The 26,660-nt window shown below is 47.1% G+C and overlaps 1 protein-coding gene and 1 long non-coding RNA gene across 2 annotated transcripts in view; one reads left to right on the top strand and one right to left on the bottom strand.

Moving 5' to 3' along the window:
* GPC3 (glypican 3) overlaps nt 1-6,889 on the top strand; it is a 437,111-nt gene extending 430,222 nt beyond the window's left edge. The window contains exon 8 of the mRNA XM_013986449.2: nt 6,388-6,889. Coding sequence (XP_013841903.2) covers nt 6,388-6,557 — 170 coding nt within the window. The 3' untranslated portion in view covers nt 6,558-6,889. The remainder of the gene's footprint in view (nt 1-6,387) is intronic.
* Nucleotides 1,094-26,660, bottom strand: LOC102164147. The gene is made up of 4 exons (XR_309289.3): nt 26,454-26,660; nt 7,366-7,507; nt 5,164-5,338; nt 1,094-2,129 (listed from the first exon to the last, which is right to left on the bottom strand). It is a non-coding gene; the product is annotated as an uncharacterized LOC102164147 (long non-coding RNA).

Genomic DNA, 26,660 nt, shown 5'->3' with positions numbered 1-26,660 from the left:
GCTACGTCTATATGGCAAAATCCATGGTATTCTTTGAACATCCCAGCAGTGGGATTGAGGGTGTTCGCAGGTTGGAATCAGCTGTAAGAAATGAAGTGGGCAGCTCATTGCCCCAGAGGGCTGGGGCAATGGGAATCCAGAAGAGGCCATTGGAGTCTTCCCAGAATTTAGTCATTTAGTGGGTGAAATGGGCAGCTCAGTTATTTGTCAAGAAGACATATTGTGAAATGGGCCCTAAAGGGAGTCCCAGCAGAGGCAGTAAAACCAGAGGCCTCAAGTGTGCCGTTTCCCCGGCATCTGATCCATGAAGAAGAAAATCTAGACTCCCAGGGACCTGCGGGTCATTAGCAAAGTCACGTTCCTCTGCTTTCAAGCCCACGTAGTCATTTCACACCTGAAAGTTCACAAAGGTTGGGGAGGGGGGTGGATGTGGCAGGGAAGGACATTGTGTTGAGGAGAGGACAAGGGAACCGAGCTCTATTTGGGACTCAGAAGCCCACGGCAGGGCCAGCAGGCTTCTGCGGGAAGGGGAGCAAGAGTGCGTAGTAATGCCATGAACGGGATTTCTGGCCATTTCTCAAATTCCAGCCCCTGGGCTCCACCAGCAATGCAGGGAAGGTTTTGCATATTCACGTCCTGGAGGCCAGCTGTATACAGCGAACACACAATGCGGGGAGAGCAGTATTTCTCTGGTGCTCGGTGAGGGCTGGATTAGTCAGCTGCTGGTGTAAGCTTGGCAAGAGAGACACCCCTGTGCTTGGCTCAACAGCAGCAGTCACTCCCCTGGCACTTTTGACAGCAGCTCCTCTTTCCCCTGCACTGTGACGTCTGCCTGCTGGAGTGGGTAAGGCCCCCATAGGCCCTCCTTGACACCCATGCCCCCAGAGGGCCAGCCCTGGCATCCTCTCATATGCTCCAGACCCAGGTTGCTTTGTAAGGACCCGAAGGCTTTTCTTTCTTTCACTGGCTGACAGATTTCTCTCGGCTGCCGGTGCAGGCCTGCTGGATGCACCCCAGGTCCAGCAACTTCTCCCCCAGAGCTGTGTGTGTACTGCCTTTAGGAGAAGGTATTATGCGAGGTTTAAAGAAAACACACAGTCCAGCATGGGTTTATTTATTGCCAGGGTCTCTCATCCAAGATTAGACCACAGACCACCTCGAGGAGAGAGAGGATTCAGAATTCAGGAGCTGGTGAACCTCACGGAAGACTCACACCCCGGGAGAAGCAACTGGTTGACTCTGTGCGCGCACAGATGCTCTGGTGGGAACAGCCACCTCGGCTGCTGTGCGTAGGGGAAAGATCACAGCCTCCAGTCGACTGTGCCCTTCGCTGGGCCTCAAGAGCTTCAGAATCAGACATAAAACTCAAGGGAAATCCAGTTTGCCCAGACCAAAACCCAGAGCAAGGGGACATAACTTGTCAAAGGGGAAACCGTCGGCCAGTAACTGAGCCAGCCCAGCTCCCAGGATGGTACTGCCTGTCTTAGGAACTCCACTGGGAGACGGAACAGCTCGGTGGGGGGGGGCTTCTCACCGAGGGCCTCGCCCAGTGCAGAGAAACTTTTCAACCCAAAGTGCAGATTTTAAGGATGGAGGATAATTTCAAGGGATTATCTAATCTGCAACACAAGGGACATGAGAGTCAGGGCTGAGTGTGTAATTAGTACAGACTGTTGGGTCTACCCTCTGGGTATCTTTAAACTGATTACAAATAGAAACAGATTTTTGGATTTAGCCTGAAAGTCTCCTTGCTGGCCCAAACGGTTCTCACGGACATTTAACTGCAAGACAGAAACAGTTTGTCTGCCTTCTATGATGTGTGCCTAATACAACGAAGATACATTCTGGAAAAAAAATCACTGATAAACAAAAATATGAAGGATTTAAGAGTATGGTTTGTGGTGATTCCCAGAATGCATCTGGTTTATAGCAAAATGAGGTTTTTGGTTTGGTGTTGATTTAGCTTCTTTGTTGGTTTCTACAATTTTTTTTTTCTTTTTAATATTTGCTCCTGGCTGAGCCCCAGACACTGTTCCCACAAGGCTTCTTGTTTTTCCCACGACAAGAAGTCTGACAAGTTTCCCCGGAGCCACCTGGGGCTGTCCTCCAAACTGTTACCAGTCCTCTTTCTGAAAAACACAAAACACATTGTACGGATGTCTTACTTAAAACCCTTCGCTGGGGAGTTCCCGTCGTGGCGCAGTGGTTAACGAATCTGACTAGGAACCATGAGGTTGCGGGTTTGATCCCTGGCCCTGCTTAGTGGGTTAGGGATCCCGCGTTGCTGTGGCTGTGGTGTAGGCCGGCGGCTATAGCTCTGATTAGACTCCTAGCCTGGGAACCTCCATACACTGCGGGTGCGGCCCTAGAAAAGGCAAACAACAAAAACAAAAAAAAAACCCGTGTTGGCTCCCTAGGGCCCCCAGCATCAAGTCTTGGCATCCCAGCCCGCCATGATTGGGCCCTCACTTGTCCTTCCCGCCTTAGCTTTTGTCACCCGCCATGGAACATGCCCCCAACAGTGTGCACGCTGCGCTCCTTTCCTGCGGAGAGGCTCCTTGCTCTTGTGAGTACAGGCCCTGTCTGCCTTCTCCGACAGAGCTGCTTTTGCTGGCGCTGGACCCTCTGCCTGAAATGCATCACTGTTTCATTTGGCCCTGCCCTGGGGCCGCCCATCCTTCCTGCGTTAAATGACCTCCCCAGTGGCTCCAAGAAGCCTTCCCAGAGCCATTTATTTGGAATGTTTCTGTCCCCCGTCCATCCTCCTGGCGCTCTGCTAGTGCCTTTCTTGGAACCCTTTCCACTTTCTGCTGAGGGTCGTGTTGGGGTCTCTGGTGGTCTGTTTTCCTTGCCAGGGTGGGGGATTCCTGAAGGCACACACTCGATCGTTCGCCAGTCTTCCAGTTCAGTGCTTGGGACAGAACAGGCTACCATTAGGTTTGTTGAATTAAATTGGCGTATAGTGCCTCTGTTCAGGAATATCCACATTTCTCTTTCTCAAAACTCTTGTTTTTTCTGTCTCCCATAGTGCTTCCTTGTCATGCTAAGCTGTCCCCTTCATCTCTAATCTCCAGGATGGTGGCCCATCAGTATCAGCCCCAGGAGCCCAGCTGTAGGGTTGGGTGGAAGAGCTTGGCTGCTGCTGAGCTGGAAGCCTCAGGAAACCTGCAGCCGCAGCTTAGGCAGCACAGGGAGGTATTATTCTGAATATTCTTGGGCCCCCTTGGAGGTAGAACACTTGGCCCAGCTTTGTGCCAGATGTGTCTGATGGCTTCAGCCATGATTGCCAATTTCTTCAGGTAGAGAACTAATATAATTCCCATTCTGGGTCCCCACACCTAGAGCTCTTTTTAGTATTTCATAAAGTTTAATAAGGCTCCTTAATCAAGTATGTGATCAGTTGTATGTGGAAACACTGGATATATTACACTAATCAAGGTTTTGGGTTTGGTTTTTTTTTTTTTTTTTTGAGAAGGAATCTATTACTGCTTAATCATTGAAGTCTATTTGGTGTACAAAATTTTTCAATTTGTATATATGTACATACATATATATGCACATACACATATGCATACTTGTATATGTATATTTGAATTATAATACCTACTCCCTAACATTGCTGAGAAGGTTCAATTAAATGAGACGATATACATAAAGCACTTAGCACACAACAAGGACTCAATAATGGATCATTTCAAAATGTAGGGTCCGAGCAAGAGAAACATCACAGAAGAAGTGTTCGTCGTGGCGCAGTGGTTAACGAATCTGATTAGGAACCATGAGGTTGCAGGTTCGGTCCCTGCCCTTGCTCAGTGGGTTAAGGATCCGGCATTGCCCTGAGCTGTGGTGTGGGTTGCAGACGCGGCTCGGATCCCGCGTTGCTGTGGCTCTGGCGTAGGCCGGCGGCTATAGCTCTGAGTGGACCCCTAGCCTGGGAACCTCCATATGCCGCGGGAGCGGCCCAAAGAAATAAAAAAAAAAAAGTGTTTGGTGGCAAAAAGATGAGAAACTACTGGATTTACTGTAACCATTGAGTTGACCATACAGACTATAGTAGACAAAATTGTGTCATGGTCATGGGTTACTTGAAGAGCAAGATAAATAGCAGCAGAGCCGTGGAGCCACATTTAAAGATGTTGCTTCATCCTAATTTGGGCAAAAGGGGAACATCCAGACAAGGAATCTGAAAAGCGCTGCTGAGAGCGCGTTCGTACAGGTCGGCCCTAAAAATACGCCTCCTCATTCAAGTTGAGAAGCTGCCCTGAGACTCAAGGCTGGCCTTTCAACAGTTCCAGCCATATGTGTTCTCAACTCTGGTGAAATCTGATCAGGACCTAAGCCTGTGCTGTCCCTGCGGCCTGACAGCTGACCTCCGCCTTCTCTGTGCGCTGGGCATAGTTCACCTTTCAGACAAAGAGGTCTGATTTCTAAGTAGAGCGTTGCCCTTTGTTCCTTTCCTCTTTTTATTTTCTTTGTATCTATTTATTTGGAGGGGAGAGAGAATGGAGATTAGTCTGCTGATTTGCCTTTCCCTCCATAAAAGGGCTCCCTGGAAATGTTGAATTATCATCAGCTCCCCAGAAAAACTTTCTCAGCTTCAGAAGGGCCAAATGTGGCCAGATTTCACATATGTTAAAAGTTAGGTCATCGTTTGTAGAGCAGTGAAAACTAATTGTAGTTAATAACAAAATAGCAAAATTATTTGTATGGAAGATGATAGGCAAAGGACCCAGTGAGATATATATTCAGATGAATAGGAAACACATTACTACCCATTAGATGAGAAGGCCAAGGATGTGAACTCTTAGTCACTGAAAAATAGAATATGTAAACGCAAACGTAGAAAAAGTTCGTTGATACTAGTAATCAAATGTATGCCAATTAAAGAAACTTTGAAATAGCTCTCGTCTTATACTGAGTACAGTATCTTTTCCTGATTGCGGCACAGTCATTGTGGGTCCCTCCTCATTGCCGGTGGCCTATAAACTGCAGTCGCCCTTTGGCGAGCAGTGTTTCGGGCTCGGTAATTAGACCCCCCCCCCAGCTTGGATCGCTTTGACCTTGCTGCCTGCCCTAAGCAACGCCAGCAGCCCTGGTCCCGGGCCCTGCTCTGCACACGTCCTGGGCCAGCTGAGTCCTCCACACCGTCTTCCTGTGACTTACTGCGTGTTTCATCCTCTGTAAGAGGAGCTCTTCCTTCCTTCCTTCTGCCGAATCCCGAGTCACTTCCCCTGTGCCTGTTGCTAAGCATCTCAGTGTCCTCAAGGGATCTTTCTGGCTCCATCGGCCACGGGACAGTTGGCTGCCGAGGTCGCTCGCATCACATCACCTTCACAGGCTGTTGAAATAGAAACGCTGGTGACCAGATCTAGAAAAGTCAAGGGAGGAGACTTGACCTCTAAATCTGGGAAGGCAAATCTACTTAGATTTGCTTGCTGGGAGACTTGCACATCAGGCCAACCCCCCAATATCCCCCATTTCTTTTCAGAATCATGAGCATGTCTCAAACGGTAGGCAGACAAAGGAGGAGGTTAGGGTCTTAATTGACTTGATAATCAGTTTAAATCCTATGCATTATATCAAGTGTGTGTGTTGGGGGGGAGGGGTAGTGAAAAGACAATAAAGAAGAATTATTGGGGAAAAACAAAACTTTCAGTGGCAAAGGACCCTGCCCTCAACTCTGGAGCAGGGCTCCCAGGGGGAAATCTGTATGGGAGGCAGGGCCCAGGAAAGGTACACCAGGGTCGGGGGCCGCCACATCCCCTCCCTGCAACACACATGCGCAAGGACATACACATTGTCACACACATGGCAGCTTATATGGATTTTTGTTTGTTTTTTTGTTTTTTAGGGCCACACGCTCGGCATATAGAGGTTCCCAGGCTAGGGGTCGAATCGGAGCTCTTGCTGCCGGCCTATGCCAGAGCCACAGCAACGCCAGATCCGAGCCGTGTCTGTGACCTACACCACAGCTCACAGCAACGCCGGATCCTTGACCCACTGAGCAAGGCCAGGGATCGAACCCCCATCCTCATGGATGCTAGTCGGGTTCCTTTCCACTGCGCCACAACGGGAACGGCACACCTGTGTTTTGACACCTGTGAAATCACTGAAAATAACCTCAGCGTGAAGCCTTGCCAGGCGCAAGACAGACGTGCACCCTGGGGTGCGGGCGGAGCCTGAGGCGGGGAGGAGAGCAGCCGGCTGGCTCCCTGCTGGTGTGCTCTGCGGAGGGAGCAGCACTCCCATCTTCCTCAGGTGCCCCCCCGCAACGCACACACACACCCCGTCTTCCCATCTCCATGGAAGCCCCGGCCTGCCTGGCCGCGGTCCAGGCTTGTCGCTGCGGGTAAGGCGGTATTTGAAGTCTTTCTTTTCTTTCGGCAGAACTGGCCTATGACCTGGACATGGACGATGCTCCCGGAAGCAAGCAGCAGGCGAATGAGAAGGACAATGAGCTGGCCGCCTCCCACAACCTGGGGAACGGCCACTCGGCGCCCAAGGTCCTCCCCAGCTTTGCGGTCTCTGTGCTGTGCTACTTCTTGCTGGTGCACTGACTGCTCCTCAGTGCCCCGTGGTTCTCCCTCTCTGAAGGGCACCACCTTTCTTCTTCTTTTCTATTTTTTTTTTACCTTATTTACTTCCTCCAGCCATTAAGTAGAAGACTAACCCTGCGTGACGTTTTCGAAAATCAAATGGATCTTTGCGAGGAAGGTAAATTTTAGTGGTAGCATAGATTGTCCTTTTGCAAAGAAAAAAAAAAAATCAAATTGTGCCAAATTATTTTCCTATGTTTGGCTGCTAGCACATGGTTACCATGTTTTTTCTGTCTCTCTTTCCCTTTGCATGGATTTCTTTGGAAAAAAAATAATAAATGCTCAAATAAAAATGCCTTGGGTCTTTTTTTGGTAAGCCCTCACATGTGGACCGTGCAATGCTTTTCCTGCTGTTCGCCTAGCCTCCTATTCCGTCCAAGAAACCCGCCTCCCTCTCTGCCCATCTCCTGGGTGAGCATCCGTCTTGGTCCCAAGCCCCAGTCAAAGCCACTCCCCTCCCAACACACACCCAGTCCGCAGTCTCCACTTAGAAACAGGTTAGAGTAGCTTCCCTGGGAAGCTCAGAAAAATGGCCCCGTTTCTCTTTACAAATGTCACTTTGCTGAAAACGCTCTGCCCACCTAGAAAGCAATCTTGTGTGGGTCATACACAGAATTGATATTCTTCCTCCCCCCCAAAGAGCGCAAAGAAGCAGTTGCGCCCCCCCCCCCCGCCCGCTCCTTTGCTCTCTGTCCCCCAGGGTCTGGTCACAGACATGGTCAGTGGGACACTCACAGTTGATTGGAGCCACGCTGGCTCGCAGCCTCACCTGGGCTCCTTCGACAGTCCTCGGGCCTGTTGGCTGTCAGGCGCCGTCCCAGCTGCAGGCGACAATAGAAAACAAAACAGATTTGATCCCCACTCTCACGGAGCTGAAGGTCTGGCACCAGCACTCACTCCGCGGCAGCTTCCTGTCGGGGGTATAGGCCCGGGATTATTACTTAAGTCTGCTTTGCACGCAGACAACGTCTCAAATAGAAGCGGGGGTGATGCTGATACTTGGACGTTCTGCTGCCAAAGAAGCTCGGGAATAACCAACTGGCCATTGTTTCTGAAGCCTGGCTTCCCACCCGTTGGCCTGGTCAGGTCAGCAGAAACGTCCTCCACTCGAAGAAGGGGGCGCAGCTGGCATCTGAGGGCAGGGCAAGGAAGAGCAGGGACAGAGTGGGAGCGGAGGTCAAGGGCGGCCTGAGATGTCCCCAAGCCCCTTTGATTCTAGGACGTGGTCCCAGCCCGGAGCTCCGATTTCTGCCTGGTGGCAGGAGATCAGCTCACAGGAAGCAGGAGGTGGGGTTGCTCACACTGTCCCCCTCCCGCTGTCACCAGGCACTTCTGTCCAGCTCTCCTGCGGAGCCCGCGTTTCCCACATCCATCTTCACCTTTTGCAGAAAGTTTTGAGCACAAACTGGAAGCATTTGGTTTAGCGCTTCCTCTGGTTGGTTGGTTTTGTTGAAGCAGGACGACAATCGGTTGTGTTTGTTAATATGATGCCAGTGATTTGCCGTGGCTGGTAAGACCTGACAGGGCACTACCTTTGTCTTTTTTTTTTTTTTTTTTTTTTTGTCTTTTTGCCTTTTCTTGGGCCGCTCCCGCGGCATGTGGAGGTTCCCAGGCTAGGGGTCGAATCGGAGCTGTAGCCGCCGGCCTACGCCAGAGCCACAGCAACGCGGGATCCGAGCCGCGTCTGCAACCTACACCACAGCTCACAGCAACACCGGATCCTTAACCCACTGAGCAAGGGCAGGGATCGAACCCGAAACCGCATGGTTCCTAGTCGGATTCGTTAACCACTGCGCCACGACGGGAACTCCACTACCTTTGTCTTTTAAACCATCATTATTTTGGTATTTGCAAGTGATTTATGAAAATCTTTACTCTGATTCAGGACACCTAAATACTGCAAAGCCTTGGTCCTTAGACTCAAGAGTGTGACACGCTACCACCACCAGACCAGAAGAAGGCTCTAGATCCCAGTTATTGCTTAATCACTGTCCCTGTTATTCCACCCGAAGGCTTTAATGTGTGACTCTAAAGTCAGGTTTTCTGCCTGCACACAGAAGGGGACTGTTTTCATTTGGCCGCACCTAGGGCATGTGGAAGCTCCCAGGCCAGGGACTGAACCCGCACCACAGCAGTGACAACACCGGATCCTTAACCTGCTGCACCACAAGAGAACTCCAGAAGGAAAGTGTTTTAAAGTCCATTTCTCCTCTCTGGGAGACAGGGGGATGTCAGTTTATACACACCCTCCTCAAGTGTTCCTATTGTGGCTCAGTGGTAATGACTCCGACTAGTAACCATGAGGATGCAGGATCGATCCCTGGCCTCGCTCAGTGGATTCAGGATCCAGCGTTGCCGTGAGCTGTGGTTTAGGTTGCAGACACGGCTTGGACCCCATGTTGCTGTGGCTGTGGTGCACGCTGGCAAAGACAGTTCTAATTCGACCCCTAGCCTGAGAACTTCCAAAGGCTGGGAGTGTGGCCCTAAAAAAAAAAAAAAAAAAAAAAAAAAAAAAAAAAAAAACTAAATAAACACACACGCTTGTCATTCACTTCCCCTCTTTGGACCTCAGTTTCCCTCTTGAAAAGTGGAGAATGGGATCAAAAGGTCTAGCTTCTTCGTTGCTCCAATTTCGTGGCACCATTGGTCCAGAAAGGAAGTAAGTGCCCGTCTCTGTGCCCAGCGCTGGTGTTGTGCATGTGCTATTCCCATGTGCCTCTCAAGACTTTGCCCACTTCGGGTCATATTTGATATACTTCAGGTCTCAAAACATGACCTAAACCAGCCAGTTTCTTGCGATCTTGGTACAGTGTCTGCCAGCTATGGTCCAAGCACGCTGAGTGCTGAGAGCCAGAAGAGTCGTTCATGTCCAAGGCCTGCTGGCCTGGTGCAATTAAAATGGATCGCCATTGACATTTGCAAAACACGCCAAGTCCACCATCTCCTATTGACATGCTACTTCTCCCCAGTAGCCTGGCTCTTAGCATTTTATTCGTGCCTTTTCCTATCCCTCTGTATTTATTCTTCTTCTAGTTCACAATCTAGGTTCACAGCCAGTTGGTGGTGGTTTGTCATCTTTGAAGTGTTTATTCTACCCCTTTTGATTTAAACTTCCTCCCTGAGTTTTGTTAAGATGACTGTTTTGTCCTTAGAACAAGCCTGGCAGCTGGGAAGTTGCCCCATCTTGCTGGGAAGTTTCCAGCCCCCTTCTCATTGGATACACGCGGGAACTGCCACCAGCTCAACTCTGGTATTCGAACAAGGTTAAATCATAGAACAATATACCGAGTCCGTAGGTTGAAAAGGACCCACTAGTTCAATCCCACAATCAGTGTTTGATTAGCATCTCAGGCTGGGCTCTCATTGGATCACAAAGCCATCTAATTTGGTTGCTGGACACCTTCAACTTTTCTTTGTCTTTTTAGGGTTGCGCCCATAGCATACGGATGTTCCCAGGCCTGGGGGGTCAAATGGGGGCTGTCGTTGCCGGCCTATGCCACAGCCTTAGCAAAGCCAGATCTGAGCCACATCTGTGATCTACACCATAGCTCACGGCAACACTGGATCTTTAACCCACCGGGCAAAGCCGAGGACTGAACCTGCGTCCTCATGGATGCTAGTCAGATTTGTTACCGCTGAGCCATGACAGGAACTCCCCTTCAGTTTTTAGAAAGTCAGCTTTTCTCAAAAGAAATACATACAGGTAATAAAAATCTAACAACATAACATTTAAAAATGATATTTATGCCATAATCCCTTGCCCCGTATTTACTATTAAATACTTGGCTTATACCCTTTCAATCACTTTTATCTCTCTGTATATGTATATTCACACACGAGATTAAAATTAATGTGTAATTCTATAATATGACTCAACCTCTGGTAGGTTGCGCCTAAATCTGCCTTCCTATAATTCCCACCCATTGGTCTTGGCTCTTCCGTAAAGACCAACATGAGATTAAGATGATACCACTTTTCAACACTGCTGTCAATTCAACAATAATTTGCAATCACTGATTCTTGCCTCTTCCGGCTTGGTTTTTTCAGCCCCTTCAGTCCCGGTCCATGCTCTAGTGTGGTCAGTGGTCCTTTTACGCTGTTATGCCCAGAGCTGAGCTCATGGTACAGTGGGAAGCCATGCAGAATGGAGCACAGGTTTTGTTCTCATAGAGCCCAAGACCCCCACCAGAGAGCCCTTCTAGAATGCAGACATTTACCCAGAAGCCACGTCACTCTCTTCATGAGCTTGTAGCCAACTGAAATTCCCAGATGCTTTTGCAACAGTGGCCTCCAAGTCGGGTCTCTTCCATCCCATACTTGTGTAATCGATGGTTTGAAACTAAATTTCAAGGGCTTTTTAATTTACTTGTCTATCTATTTGGGCCAGACGCTATACGCTGTGTGTGTGCATACTGGAGTAGGGAATTTTTTTTTCTTGCCAAGGCCACACGTTTTTGGAAGTCCTCTTTTGGAATGGCTGTTGAGCTAGTTTACGTACCGTACAAGAAAATCAGCCTCATTTCTTTATAGTTACACCTTGTTTGGAAGCAAAAATCATGTTCTTCGGCTTGATCACCCACCTCAGTCACCGGATTTGCTGCCAAGTAACTTTCAGCTGTTTCTAAAAAACCAAATTTGCCTTCAAGAAACAAAGGCCTCCCTGAGAAGATTCCAAAGAACATGCTATGGGATATGGAGGGCCTGTTTTTCTTTAACCCCCAAAGAAAAGTTTTACGATATTTGAGGACAATGTACATCTTAGAAGGACACAGCACTAGTTCGGATATAGAAGGTCTGCTCGGTTTGCCAAGGAACCAAAAAATAAGCTCTTTCCATTTTATTCACTTTTATATATTAAAAAATATACTGAGGAGTTCCCGTCATGGCGCAATGGTTAATGAATCCGACTAGGAACCATGAGGTTGCGGGTTCGGTCCCTGCCCTCGCTCAGTGGGTTAAGGATCTGGCGTTGCCGTGAGCTGTGGTGTAGGTTGCAGACGCGGCTCGGATCCTGCGTTGCTGTGGCTCTGGCGTAGGCCGGTGGCTACAGCTCCGATTGGACCCCTAGCCTGGGAACCTCCATATTCCGCTTGAGCGGCCCAAGAAATAGCAACAACAACAACAACAACAAAAAGACAAAAAAAAAAAAATATATATATATACTGACTTTGAAAGTTTCACAATAAAAAATAGAGGGATAAGAGAGAGACGGCGCAGCAGGGGGATGGGGAGCATCCCTCCCCTCCCCCCCCAAACACATCACAAATACAACTAACGCGTCCTCAGCAAACACTAGCTGGAGCCTGGCAGAAAGATTTCTGTACAACCCAAGCTGTGAGAAAGAGCCATACACAATCGGGCAGGAAGGGAAGGGAAGCGATCAGGTCTGGACCTGTGTCCTTCAGAAGGGACACAGAATCGGGGGCGGGGGTGGTTACAAGGGTAGAGGTCCTCCCTGGGGAGGGGGCAGCTCCAGCCACATATTGGGTACCCCAGCTCGGGGGTTCCTCATCAGAAAGAGGCATCCTCTTCGTTGGTTAGAAAACCAGAGAGACTAACAAGGAGGCTCTAAGGAGCCTAGGCTCCGCTAGTAAAGTGCACACACACGCTTGCTTACTTCTGAAACAAGGCAGGGAAAAAAAAAAAGCGAATCTGTACGGGGTTCTGGCTGGTTTCCCAGGACCACTCCAACAAGCTCTCCAGCCTGAACCAAGCATCTCTTATGCCTGCTTGCTTCACGGTGCACCTCCACACTAGGGCAGGGGCTGCTGCACCCGAGATGAATGCTCCATTATGAAGGAGGGACTGGGCCAACCTGACCTGGAACAGCATCTGAACAGCCATTACTGGAGTTTACAGAGGCAGTGCATCAGAAGTGGTCCCAGACTCTGACTGGCCAGGTAGCCATAGCCCACACTCAGGCCCACATCAAGCACCCCCAGCTGCCCCTCTTCCTCCAGCACTGCTCCCTTCTGGAGGGAGAGTTCGGGGGCTGGGAGTAGGGAGAGGACACATTTAGAGGGAACAGAGGCAGCTCAGTCCCAAACTCAGGGCTTCTGCTCCAGCAACTCGAGACCCAACCCCCACCTCCAATAGGGTGTTGCTGGCCCCTGAGCAAAGGAGAAGTTCCAGATCACACCTGGCCATGTCCTTAGCCCCTTCTTCTCCAGCTCCACTTCCCACCAAAGGTAATAGTGCCCCCACATCCCAGGTAAAGATGTAACTTGTGTTCATGTCAGATCCAGCTATCCCACCCAAGCCACTGAGCACATGCAGACGGCATAGGGACACTCCCACACAAGGATACCCCTCCATGGCCACAATAGGGAACTCATTATGCCTAGTTTCATAGAGACAAAGATAAGCAAGTTGAGAAGCAGAGAATTTTTTTTTCCAATTTAAAGAACAAGAGAAAACCCTTGAAAAAAGAGCTAAGGAGGAAGTGCCCTTGTGGCATAGCTGGTTGAGGATCCAGCATTGCCAGAGCTGGGGCGCAGCTTGCATCTGCAGTGCAGGTTTGATCCCTGGCCCAGGAACTTCCACATGCTGTGGGTGTAGCCAAAACAATTCAAGAAACGAAAATGATTTATCAGATAGAGAGCTCAAAGCATTGGTAAGTAACAAGAACGCAAACTGAAATTAAGGGGACAGAATAGATGAACACAATGAGAATTTTACAAGGAACTAGACTACATAAAAAACAACTAGTCATAACTGAAAAATACAATGAATGAAATGAAAAACACACTAGAAGCAATTAATAGCAGACTAGGTGATACAGAAGGACACACACCGTGATCTGGAAAATAGAATAATGGAAATCACCCAATAAGAACAGCTAAAAGAAAAGCAAATTTGAAAAATGAGAAAATTTTAAGAGATCTCTGAAGCAACATAAAATACACCAACATTTGCATTATAGGGGTCCCAGAAGAAGAGAGAGAGAAGAGAGTCAAAAATGTACTTGATAGGGAGTTCCCGTTGTGGCGCAGTGGTTAATGAATCCGACTAGGAACCATGAGGTTGCGGGTTCGGTCCCTGCCCTTGCTCAGTGGGTTAACGATCCGGCGTGGCCGTGAGCTGTGGTGTAGGTTGCAGACGTGGCTCGGATCCTGCGTTGTTGTGGCTCTGGCGTAGGCCGGGGGCTACAGCTCCGATTGGACCCCTAGCCTGGGAACCTCCATATGCTGCGGAAGCAGCCCAAAGAAATAGCAAAAAGACCTCCCCCCCCCAAAAAAATGTACTTGATAAAATTATGGCTGAAAACTTCACAAACATGAAGAGGGAAATGGATATCCAGGTAATAGACGCACAGAGGGTCCCAAACCAAATGAAACCAAACAGGCCTGTATCATGACAAATCATAATTAAAATGGCAAAAATTGGAGCTTAAGACAGAATTCTAAAGGCAGCAAGAGATAAACAGAGTCACACACAGGGGAACCCCTATAAGGCTATCAGCTGAGTTTTCTGCAGAAACTTTGAAGGCTGTAAGGGAGTGGCATTATATATTTAAAGTGCTGAAAGGGGAAAATATGTAACCTAGGACAGTCTACCCAACAAAATCACCATTTAGAATTAAAGGACAGATAAAGAAAACAGACAAGCAAAAACTAAGTTCATCAATACTAATCTACCCTAAAAGAAATATTAAAGGGTCTTCTTTAAGGGAAAAGAAAAAGCTACAATAAGAAGTATCTATAGGAAAAGAACAATCCAAGTAGTAAAGGCAAATAGACAGTAAAAGCTAAGGATCCATCACTTAATTAAGCTCGTACAAAGGAGTTCCTGTCATGGCGCAGTGGAAACGAATCCAACTAGGAACCATGAAGGTTGCGGGTTTGATCCCTGGCCTCGCTCAGCGGGTAAAGGATCCAGTGTTGCCGTGAGCTGTGGTGTAGGCTGCAGACGCAGCTTGGATCTGGTGTTGCTGTGGCGTAGGCCGGCAGCGACAGCTCCAACTAGACCCCTAGCCCCTGGGACCTCCATATGCCACAGGTTAAAAAAAAAAAAAAGGCAAAAAGACAAAAAAAATTAAGCTACTACAAAGATCAAAAGATAGGAGTTCCCGTCGTGGCACAGTGGTTGACGAATCTGACTAGGAACCATGAGGTTGCAGGTTCAGTCCCTGCCCTTGCTCAGCAGGTTAACGATCCAGCGTTGCCATGAGCTGTGGTGTAGGTTGCAGACGCGGCTCGGATCCCGCGTTGCTGTGGCTCTGGCGTAGGCCGGTGGCTACAGCTCCGATTGGACCCCTAGCCTGGGAACCTCCATATGCCGCGGGAGTGGCCCGAGAAATAGCAAAAAGACAAAAATTTGTAAGATAAACTAAGAAGATATAAAATAAGACATCAAAAACCAAATGTGGAGGAAGGGAATAAAAAATGTAGATCTTTATTTTGTCTTTTTAGGGCCACACCCACAGCATATGGAGGTTCCCAGGCTAGGAGTCAACTCCAAGCTGTAGCTGCCGGCCTACACCACAGCCACAGCAATGTGGGATCCAAGCTGCGTCCGTGACCTTTGCCACAGCTCACAGCAATGCCAGATCCATAACCCACTGAGTAAGGCCAGGGAATCAAACCTGCATCCTCATGGATGCTAGTCAGATTCGTTTCCACTGAGCCAGGACAGAAACTCCAAAAATGTAGATCTTTGGAGTTCCCTTATGGTGCAGCAGGCTAAAGATCTGGAGTTGTCACTGCAGTGGCTTGGGTCACTGCTGTGGTGCAGGTTTGAGCCCTGGCCCAGGAACATGCCATGGGTGCAGCCCCCCAAAAAAGTAGATCTTTTAGAATGTGTTTGAACTTAAATGCCTATCATTTTAAAACATGTAGATACAGTTACAGGTCAACATACAGAAACCCCATGGTAATTACAACTCAAAAACTTATGATACACAAAAACTACAATGGAATAAATGCATACCATTAAAGAAAATCATCAAACCACAAAGGAAGAAATGAAGGGAACAATGAAAACAATGAGAAAACAAGTAACAAAATGGCAATAGGTAAACAACTATCAGTAAGCATTTTCAACTAATGCTCCAATGAAAAGATATAGGATGGCTGAAGGCATTAAAAAAACCAAGACCCATCCATATGCTACTTATAAGAGAATCACTTTAGAGGTAAAGAACACGTTACACACTGAAAGAAAGAAAATAGAAAAAGATATTTCCTGCAAATGGAAACAAGAAAGTGGGGGTAGCAATATTCATATCAGACACAATAAAACAAAGTCTTAACAAAAGACAAGAACATGATATAATAAGAAAGGGATCAATACAAAGAGATTATAACAAATTAATATACATGCACCTAATATAAGAACACTTAAATACATAAAGCAATATTAACAGACATTAAAAATAGATAAAAGCATAAAATATGGATTATCTATACAATGGATATTATTCAGCAATAAAAACATATGAATTACTGACACATGCTGTAACATGAATGAACCTTGAAAATATGCTAAGTTAAAAATATGCTATGCATTATATGATTCTAATAAGGTATGTCCAGAACAGACAAATCTATAGAGACAGAAAGTAGATCAGTATTTTCCCAGGCCTGGCAGGGAATGGAGGTGCTGAGAAGAAATGGGGGTGACTGCCAAAGGTCTGGGATTTCTCATTGAGGTGGTGAAAATGATCCCGAATTGGCCATGATGATGATTGTACCTCTCTGTGGTTATGAAAAAAAACAAACATGCAATTTTACAGTTTAAATGAGTAAATTATATGGTATATGAATTACATCTCAATGAAGCTACTAAAAGAGAAAAAAAAAAACTCCCAGCAAACAAAAGTCCAGGATCAGACAGCTTCACAGGGGAATTCTACCAAACAAATAAAAAAGAGCTAATACCTACCATCCTCAAACTATTCCAAAAAATTGAAGAGGAGGAAACACTCTGATAGTCATTCTACAAGGCCACCATTACCCTGACACCAAAACCAGACAAAGATATCACAAAAAAGAAAATTATAGTCCAATAGCTTTGATGAATATAAATAAATGCAAAAATCTTCAACAAAATATTGGCGAACTGAATTCGATAACATATAAAAAGGATCATACACTATGATCAAATGAGATTCATTCCAAGGATGCAAGGATAGTTCACTATACACAAAATCAATGCAATACACTACAGTAACAAAAGGAAATATAAAAATTCCATGCTCTATCAATAGACAGAAAAGCATTTGACAAAATTTAATATCCATTCATGATAAAAACTCCTCAAAGTTGGTAGAGGCAACATAGCTCAACTTAATAAACACCATTTATGATAAACCCACATCATACTCAATGGTGAAAATCAGGAACAAGACAAAGATGCCCACTCTCACACTTCTGTTTAACACAGTATTGGAAGTCCTAGCCATAGCAATCAGACAAGAAAAAGAAATAAAAGGCATCTAAATTAGAAGGGATGAAATAAAACTGATTATTTTCAGATGAACTCATACTATATAAAGAAAACCCTAAAGTCTCCAACAGAAACAGAAAGCAGAGAAAAAAAAAATATCCTATTTAAAATCACATCAAAAAGAATAAACTACCTAGGAATAAATTTAACCAAAGAGGTGAAAGACCTCTACTCTGAAAAGTATAAAACACTGATGAAGGAAATTGAGGACCATATAAAGAAATACAAAGATATTCCATGTTCATGGATTGGAAGAATACTGTTAAAACATCCATATATCCAAAGCAATCTAAAGATTTAGTGCAATCTCTTTCAAAAATCTCATGACATTTATCAGAGTTACAACAAATTACCCTAAAATTTACATGGAACCACAAAAGACCCCAAATTTCCAAAGCAATCTTGAGAAAAAGAGAACAAAAGTGGAAGTATGCTCCATGACTCCAGACTATCCAACAAAGCTACAATAATCAAAACAGCATGGTACTGGAACACAATGGACAAATAGTTCAATGGAACGGAACAGAGCGCCCAGAAATAAATCTACTCACCTATGGTGAATTAATCTATGACAAAGGAGGCAAGAATATACAATGCGGAAATGAAAATTTCTTCAACAAGTGGTACTGGGAAAACTGGACAGCCACATGTAAAAGAATGAGATTAGAACATCCTCTCGTGCCATATACAAGAATAAACTCAAAATGGTTTAAAGACCTAAGTGTAAGAAGGAAACCATAAAACTCCAAGAAGAGAACATAGGCAGACTACTCATTGACATAAATCAGAGCAATATTCCAAGGATCCAAGGATCAGTCCTAAGGCAAAATAAATAAAAGCAAAAATAAATGAGGCCTAGTTAAACATAAAAGGTTTTGCACAGCAAAGGAAACTATCAACAATATGAAAAGACAACCTATGGAATGAGAGAGAGTATTTGCAAATAATGTGACCAGCAAGGTTCATATCTAAAATATGCAAATACAACCCAAATTTGAAAAAAAAAGCAACCCAATCAAAAAATGGGCAGAAAGGAGTTCCCTGGTGGCTCAGTGAGTTAAGGGTCCAGGATTGGTACTGCTGGGGCTTGGGTTGCTGCTGTGGTGCAGGTTTGATCCCTGGTCTGGGAACTTTTGAATGCTGCGGGCACAGAAGACCTGAATACACATTTTTGCAAAGACACAGATGGCCAACAGGCACAAGAAAAGATGTTCAACATTACTAATCATCAGAGAAATGTGATTCAAACAACAAGGTATCACCTCGCACCTGTTAGAATGGCTATCATCAAAAGGCTACAAATAGGAGTTCCTGTCATGGCACAGTGGTTAATGAATCCGACTAGTAACCATGAGGTTGCGGGTTCGGTCCCTGCCCCTGCTCAGTGGGTTATCGATCCGGCATTGCCATGATCTGTGGTGTAGGTTGCAGACGTGGCTCGGATCCCGCGTTGCTGTGGCTCTGGCATAGGCCGGTGGCTGCAGCTCCAATTCGACCCCTAGCCTGGGCACCTCCAGATGCCGCGGGAGCGGCCCAAAGAAATAGCAAAAAGACCAAAAAAAAAAAAGGCTACAAATAACAAATGCTGAAGAGCATGCAGAGAAAAGCAAACACTTGTACACTGTTGGTAGGAATGTAAATTGGTGCAGCCACTATGGAAAATGGTATACGTGTTCCACAAAAAAATAAAAATAGAACTAGAATAAAAATAGGATCCAGCAATTCCACTCCTGGGAATATATACCCAAAGAAAACGAAGACACTAATTTGAAAAGACACATGCACCCTGATATTCACTGCAGCACTATCCACCATACCCAAGACACAGAAGCAACCTAAGGGTCCATCAACACATGAAGAAAATGCATATACCTATACATACACAATGGAATACCACTCAGCCATAAAAATGAAATCCCACCATTTGCTACAATGTGGATTGAGCTAGAGGATATTATGCTTAGTGAATAAGTCAGACAGAGAATGACAAATACTGTACTAGTTATGACAAATATGTGGAATCTAGAAAATAAAAATAGACAAATGACTATGACAAAAGAGAAACAGACTCACAGAGAACAAACTAATGGTTACCAGCGGGGAGAAGAAAATGGGGAAGGTCAAGATAGGGGTAGGAAATTAACAGGTACGAACTACTGTGGATAAAATAAGTAAGCTACAAGGTATATTGCACCACACTGAGGAATACAGCCATTATTTTGTAATGATTTTAAATGGAGTAGAGTCTATAAAAATATTGAATCGCACTTTTGTACACCTGAAACTAATACTGTAAACAACCTATACTTCAATTCACAAAAACAAACATGGAGTACAGGGCTGGCACGCAGTCATTTTCTAATAAGTGATGAACTACCAGTGGGAAGTGGGGGGGGAGGGGCAATATAGAGGTGGGAGAGTGAAAGATACAAATTACTGGGGGTCAGATAGGCTCGAGGATATATCGTACAACATGGGGAACACGGCCAGTACTTATAATAACTGTAAACGGAAAGTAATCGTTAAAAATTGTATTAATTTTTTTAATTTTAAAAATAAAATTAGGAAATAAAAAGGGAGAAATATAAGCTTGAAAAAAACGACATGTCTGATGAATCCAATATTGAGCAATGCTTTGTCAGACCCTGGGTCATGTCCTAGAGATACAGCATATAAGACAGACACAGTCCAAGCTCTCATGGGATTTTGCATCTATTGGGGGAGACTGACAAGAAATTACAATACCATATAAACACTGCAATAAGGGTGTACGTGGGATGTGCAGACGGCCTAGAATGGAGAACATCTTAGGTTCAACAGATCAGGGATATAGCCCTTGTAGAAAATGTAGAAGAAAGGAGAGATATTGTCAGTTTTTGAGGAAAGCATAGAAATTCTCCAGATTACAAAGGGGCAGAGTCTTGGGCAGAACAGTATGACAGGTCCACAGTGGACCATGCGCAAGGCTGTCCTGGTATTTGCCATCATGGGGCAATTGCAGGATAGCAGGGCGCCTATCCATGGGACAGGGGAGAGGTGTCACGTGGAGGGCGCACAGAGCACCAGGGAGTGGTTCGAAGCAATGAGCAATATCTACACCCAGCAGCATTGGTGTATCTTAAAATCATAATGGAGTGAAAAAGCAAGAAACCAGATGGGCTATATCGCAACTCACCTTTGAAATGAATGAAGATATATTCACAGAAGATAATATACATTTTACCAAAAAACACCTGCGCACCAAAAGACATGCACTGAGCACATGAGAGGGGTTGCCTTTGCATGGAGGGGAAGGGGAGTGGGCTTTGGGGATAAAAAGGAATAAATGAGTAAATCTAACAAAGCAAGAGAGGGGCCTTCTCTGCACCAACTCAGATGATACATGATGAACGGAGGGCGATCTTTAACTTGACCCTTTGAACCTGAGGCAACAAACGAAACCAGATGTGGAGAAGGAAAGGAGGGGGCTTGGGCTGCCTGGCATAGAGTAGGTGCTCAGGAAACGCATACGGAGAGAATAAACAAATGAGCAGACGGCACGGTCCACCTCGGGCCACTTGAACCTATCGGCTCATGAAACATGCTTTCAAGATGTGGCTATTTGCCACCCAGTTACACATTGAGCTCGGCAGTTGCGGAGGGGATGCTAACGTGACCCATAGGAGTTCCTGCCGTGGCTCAGGGGAAGCGAATCTGACGAGGACCCACGAGGACGCAGGTTCGATTCCTGGGTTAAGGATCTGGCCTTGCTGTGGCTCTGGTGTAGGCCTGCAGCTACAGCTCCACTTCGATCCCTAGCCTGGGAACCTCCCTATGCTGCCGTGGTTGCAGCCCTAAAAAGACAAAAAATAAAAAACGACCCATCACTTCCCAGAAGCTTTGGTTTGAGACAACACACGTAAGAGCTCCTTAAGACAGGTGACCATTAGCGCTTTCTTTTGCGGTGAAAACCCCCGGTTCCCAGTACGCTTAAGCAAGAACTGTAATACTTATTCTGCTTTATTAGAGTCTTGAGCTCACGGAGATAGACGATCAGCTCCCACCCACTCATTTTGCACATGTAGAAAGGGAGGCCCAGAGAGGCTAAGAGACACGCATAAGGTCACACAGCAAGGTAAGTGCAAAATCAAGACGGACTCAACCAGAGCCTCTCGCATCGCATGGTATACACCTCATCACCTTGAAAGGACAGAATTAACAGATGGTTGGTTACACTGGTGAGCGACAGTCAAGGCTGTTCTCTGAAATCTGTGTGCATCCAGAGTTAGCTACACTGATCTTCGTTTTGATCCTAGCGGCAGTTAAAAAAATAAATTCCCTTATCTAACAGAACACATTGCCTTCCCAAATTAATGTGTTCAAGCCAGGGCCTGCTTCGAGACGCCGAATGTTGCCCTTACAAATCGGAACCCAGGGTGCGAGAATTCCATCTTCCCCAGGAAGACTCCATGTCACAACAGGGGCTTTGTTCTCCTCACTCACCCTGTTTGGTTTCGTGCCTTTCCCGTAAGATGTTAGGTATTTATTTTGTTTTGTTGGTGCTTTTGTAATCAGTCTAGACATGGGCCTCCACGGAACCATCCAGGAGGCAGCAACAACTCCCACAGTGGAACTGGGTAACCCTCTTGATGCTGGTCTCTCAGCGAAGGAGGGAGGCAGCCCCCCTGCCCCCACCCCGTCACTCAGCCGCGGAGGCAGAATGTTCTGGAAAACGAACACATCAAATTCACCAATGGCAGATGGAGGCAGCGTTCTGTCTCTGAAAATACCCCCAGCCCCCCAGTGATCCTCATTCTGCACTTGGGATGAATTGGCTGCCCATGTTTTTGTCTTCGCCAAAGCACAGAATGCTGTCTCCCTGGAAATGGAAAGTCTCTCTTTGCCTGGATCACAGAGACGGCTTACGCTCTGGAGTAAGGTCACAAAGGCAGATCTGCAGATTTGACTTTACCCTAAATAGCCAAAATATGTATAAGCAAGACAAAAACATGGGGGAGGGCACAGATTATTCAGATTTCACAGGGTTTCATTTGCTCTCTTGATATCAACTGTTCCGAATTTTTATACTCTTATAGGACAAAGAGAGGCATGATTTACCCTTCACGGTTCACAGGGCTGATGGCTGTTGCCATTGCGATGTACTGTCGGTAGGTAGTGACAATGTTTTACCCTTCTGGAAATTCTTAAAATGGGCATCCTTCCCCCCCCCAGCCTCCCCCGACACCATACTGGTGACGGGAGAAGCTTCTGGAGCGCAGAGAACTACAAATAAGAATGCGTCTTAGGCTTGCTGTCAATGAAACCATTCAGCCCGGGGTCGCCCACGGCACTGAGGTCTACCCCTTACACACGGCAGCGCCACAGAAGACGTTTGCGGAACGAACAGCGATTTGAGTGGCCACAGCCCTGGCAGATAGGGTGGAAACTACACACTTTCCCACCAATAACAGTACCTTAAATCCTTACATCTGTATAGCGAGGCCACCCAGCACCAGCCAGATGTGAAATCTGACCTCCTACCCAGGGAGCATTCGGCAGTAACTGAGGGCAGGCTAACCTTGGAATAGTATCATATTGTGTTCTGCCGTTTCACCAACAAGAAAGTTGGGTACTCTCACAATTTTCTGGAACTTGTTCATGGTTACGGTTGCAAAACCACCACAGGGCAAAAGTATTGTCTCGGAGCACAAGTAAAAACAGGGGTGTTGGTGTATATACACAATAGAATACTACTCAGCCATAAAAAAGGAACAAAGTAATGCCATTTGTAGCAACATGCCATTTGTAGAGCCTCTCATACTAAGTGCAGTCAGTCAGAAAGACAAATACCAGATATCAGTTATATCTGGAATCTAATACACAGCACAAATGAATCTATCTGCAGAAAAGAAACAAACCCATGGACATGGAGAATAGACATGTGGTTGCCGAGGGGGAGGGAGTGGGATGGACTGGGAGTTTGGGGTGAGTAGGTATAGACTATTGCATTTGGAGTGATAAGCAACGAGGTCCTGCTGTAGAGCACAGGGAACTCTATCCAGTCACTTGTGATGGAACGTGATGGAGGATAAAGTGAGAAAAAGAATGTATACATGTGTATGATTGGGTCACTTTGCTGTACAGCAGAAATTGACAGAACATTGTAGATCAACTGTAATTTTAAAAAATGTTAATGGTTATTTCCAGCGTTGATGGTCTATTTCCCTGTGATTTCTGATACTCATTTGGTCCTTTGGCACCTGAAAATATAAAATCTATGATTTCCCCAGCATGGGTCCCTCATGTGAGTTTTGAGAAAATCTTAGAAAATTGGAGACGTTTTAGTCAGCAATCTCTCACTGCCTATCGTTGGATCAGCGAAACTCTCAACAAGAACATTTTGGTAGATTTTTGGAAAAAAAAAAAAAATTTTTTTTTTTGGTCTTTTTAGGGCCACACCCACAGGGCATAGGGAAGCTCCCAGGCTAGGGGTCGAATGGGAGCTCTAGCTGCCGGCCTACACCACAGCCACCGTAAAGCGGGATCCAAGCCACATCTGTGGCCTACACCCCAGCTCACAGAAAGGCCAGATCCTTAACCCACTGAGCAAGGCCAGGGCTCGAACCTTCATCCTCCCAGACACTATGTCAGACCCTTAACCCATTGAGCCACAGTGGGAACTCGCCGTTTTGGTAGATTTTCAAAGTTTGCATCTTAAGGGGAAAAGTTTTGTTAACTATGTGGGGGTGATGGGTGTTCACTAAACCTCTTATGATCATCAACTTGGATGTACACGTATTCCTCACCTGGAGCACCTCAGACCTACGCGATGGTAAATGTCAACTACAGCTCAATAAAAGCGGGGGGGAAAAGCACATTATCGATCCCATTAAGCCTTGCACTGTTTGTCCTAAAGCTCACGGGAGGGAATGGACAGCAAAGCGTTTTTCGATAGCTTGATACGTCCATTAGAGGCTTTGGGGAAAAAAAAAAAAAGGTACCAAATTTTCAACGTGAGGAGCATGTAACTGCTTAGCAGCACCTGCCATACTCAGACCCCTTCCTGTCACCACAGGCTCTGGGCCTCATATCAAAAGAATGTCTCAGAGACAGCACAGGAAAAGGTTTACGGCTTCCAGACCCCCGCCCTCCTCCCCCTCCTGCAAGCATTTCGCACTTGAAGCCGGAGGTCAACCTCAGAAGGGGGAGAATAAGATGGATACTGAGAACTGAACGCTCTGGCTTCACTGGATGCCAAGAATCCATGTTCCTTTTGAAGGGAGTATTATTGAAAACTCACAAAGGGCCAAGGCCAAGAGCCCACATGACTGCTGCTGCTGAAAAAAAAAAAAAAACTGTTCATCTCTTTTGCTTCATTCTCTTGTTTTGTCTCTCCTGAAATAGCTTTTTTAAAGCCTTACCAGTGGTCTGATTCTGCCAGACAATGCAACAGAAATCCAGTCCCTCCATCTTTTGCACTTAGGGGCTCAAGAATCCTCTTCAGGAATCTTCCAACATCTCTCTTATTGGTCCCTGTTGCTTTGTCCCTCAGCTGGGCAGGAGGGAAGGCCCAAAGGGATGCTCATTCACCATAGTCACCCGCAGGGCACAGTCAAAGCCAACTGAAGTCACCAACCCACTCTTGCGCATAATCTAGGTTTTCCAGAAGGCTTGTGTTCATTATAAAGCCATCTACGACTTAGAGGTGTGTCTAGGTTACGGCCCAACAGGACCTTGTGAATAAGGGCTGTGTATCTAAAGATTAGGTTCGGGGTTCCCGTTGTGGCTCAGCAGTAACAAACCAGACTAGTATCCATGAGGATGTGGGTTCGACCCCTGGCCTCGCTCCGTGGGTTAAGAATCCGGTGTCGCCGTGAGCTGTGGTGTAGGTCGCAGATGCGGCTCAGATGCTGCATGGCTGTGGTGCAGGCCAGGAGCTGTAGCTCCAATTCGACCCCTAGCCTGGGAACCTCCATATGCCGAGGGTGTGGCCCTACCAAGACCAAAAAAATACACAAAGATCAGGTTATGTAGAGCCAAACTGTGAGGAAACTTAAGCTTCCCGAGAGCTGACCAGAACAGCTGAGGCCTGTGCTTGAGCCAGCCACAGACCCAAGGGAAAGGCAGGCGCGTTCTCCAAGGGCCTGCCAGGCCTGCACACCCCGTCAACCCTGACCAGAGCTTCAGTTACAGAGTGGCTTTCCTGGCAGGCAGGCAGGCAGGCAGTCCACCCGCTCCCATGCCCACACAGGACGCCCCCTCTCCGGACGGGGCCTGCGGGGAGTCCTGCTCCTGGGCTTGGCTGAGCTGATCCACGGCTCCCCGCTCCCGCTCTGCAAGCCACAGGCCCTGCTCCTCTGGCTTCACAACACACCTCTCGGCCTGGTCTGAGCTCCGAAGGAGTGACTCAGAAGGCCTTCGCACGCCACCTGGCCCAGGCCCCTTCCAGAAGGCCACTTGGCAGGTGGGGTGAAGCCAGTCAGCAGATGGGGCTCAGAGAAAGGTCCTCTGAGGGTGCCCCTTAGCGTTTGGCCTCAAGATCTAAAAGGCGCAGCGCAGCAGCTAAATGCCATGGGCCTCGGCTGCCACGCTCCTCAGAAGGTGCCATCCAGAATGTTCCTGCGAGTCCAGATGAAACCGTAGGCTTCAGAGCGGGCAGCCAGCCAGGCCCGGCCCCTTCCACATTCTTCCTCTCAAAGACTTCTCTGGAAGATGCAGAGCCTAGTGCTTCTTATCCAAAAATCTTCTGGCATTTTTCACGTGTAATAATTCCAAACCCACTAACCATTCTTATAAAACACGTGAGATTTGGGGGAAAAAAAAAAAAGGATCAGTTAGATGATGAGGGCCCCCTCACTCTCAGGGGCTGGTTTTCACGGGGAAATGAGCATCTCAGCCCTGTCTGAGCTCTTGGGGAGCATGGTTCTCCTGCCTTGAGCCCCCAACACAGTTTTCCCGGTGCTGATCCGGGCGGCCGCTGTGAATGGTAGCTGGAGGTGTGGGAGCCGGGGTTGCCAGGGGGCTGCGATCCAGTGAGAGTCTGGCCAGGGCCTGGGAGTGGCTGAGCTTCTGCCTCTCAAACAAGGGCACTGGCAGAGCTCCCTTCCACGGCCAGCCCGGAGGCTGGGTTTCCTCATTCTCAGCATGTCCCCCTCTGGCCGCTGCGTCCAGGGACGGACAGAGAGAAGTCATGCAGGGGCAGGGCAGGCAGGCCCTTGAGGTCAAGTCCAGTCCCCTCAGCCAGTAGAGGGGGAAATTCAGGCCACAGGGTAAATGGGGGACATGGAGGATGGTTCTAGAGCCTGGCCTCCTGGCTCCCAGTCCCAGGGCTCTCTTGGTCCTAAGCCTGTGGGGAGGATCACAAACAGAACAGCATGGGCCAAGCCAGAAACTAGAGCTTTCTCTATCATCTTAGAGTCGCTGGCGTCTTACCTCTAACCCCTCCTGTCATCAGTGCCGGCGACGAGAATCGGACCAATAAATACCTTGCGGCATCCTTAAATTGCCTGGAAACTGGAAGATGGGCTGGAGCAGTCGATAGAGAGCTTATTCTAATAAGTATTTCCTACGAGCCCTAAAAGCCATGAACTCTCCTTGGAGAAACAGATGGAGATTCATCTCCAGGGCCCAGAAGAAGAA

This window comes from Sus scrofa, chromosome X (assembly GCF_000003025.6).
Source record: "Sus scrofa isolate TJ Tabasco breed Duroc chromosome X, Sscrofa11.1, whole genome shotgun sequence".
Lineage (NCBI taxonomy): Eukaryota > Metazoa > Chordata > Mammalia > Artiodactyla > Suidae > Sus > Sus scrofa.
The sequence above is the reverse complement of the archived record's forward strand: the minus strand, read 5'-3'. Positions and strand labels throughout refer to the sequence as shown.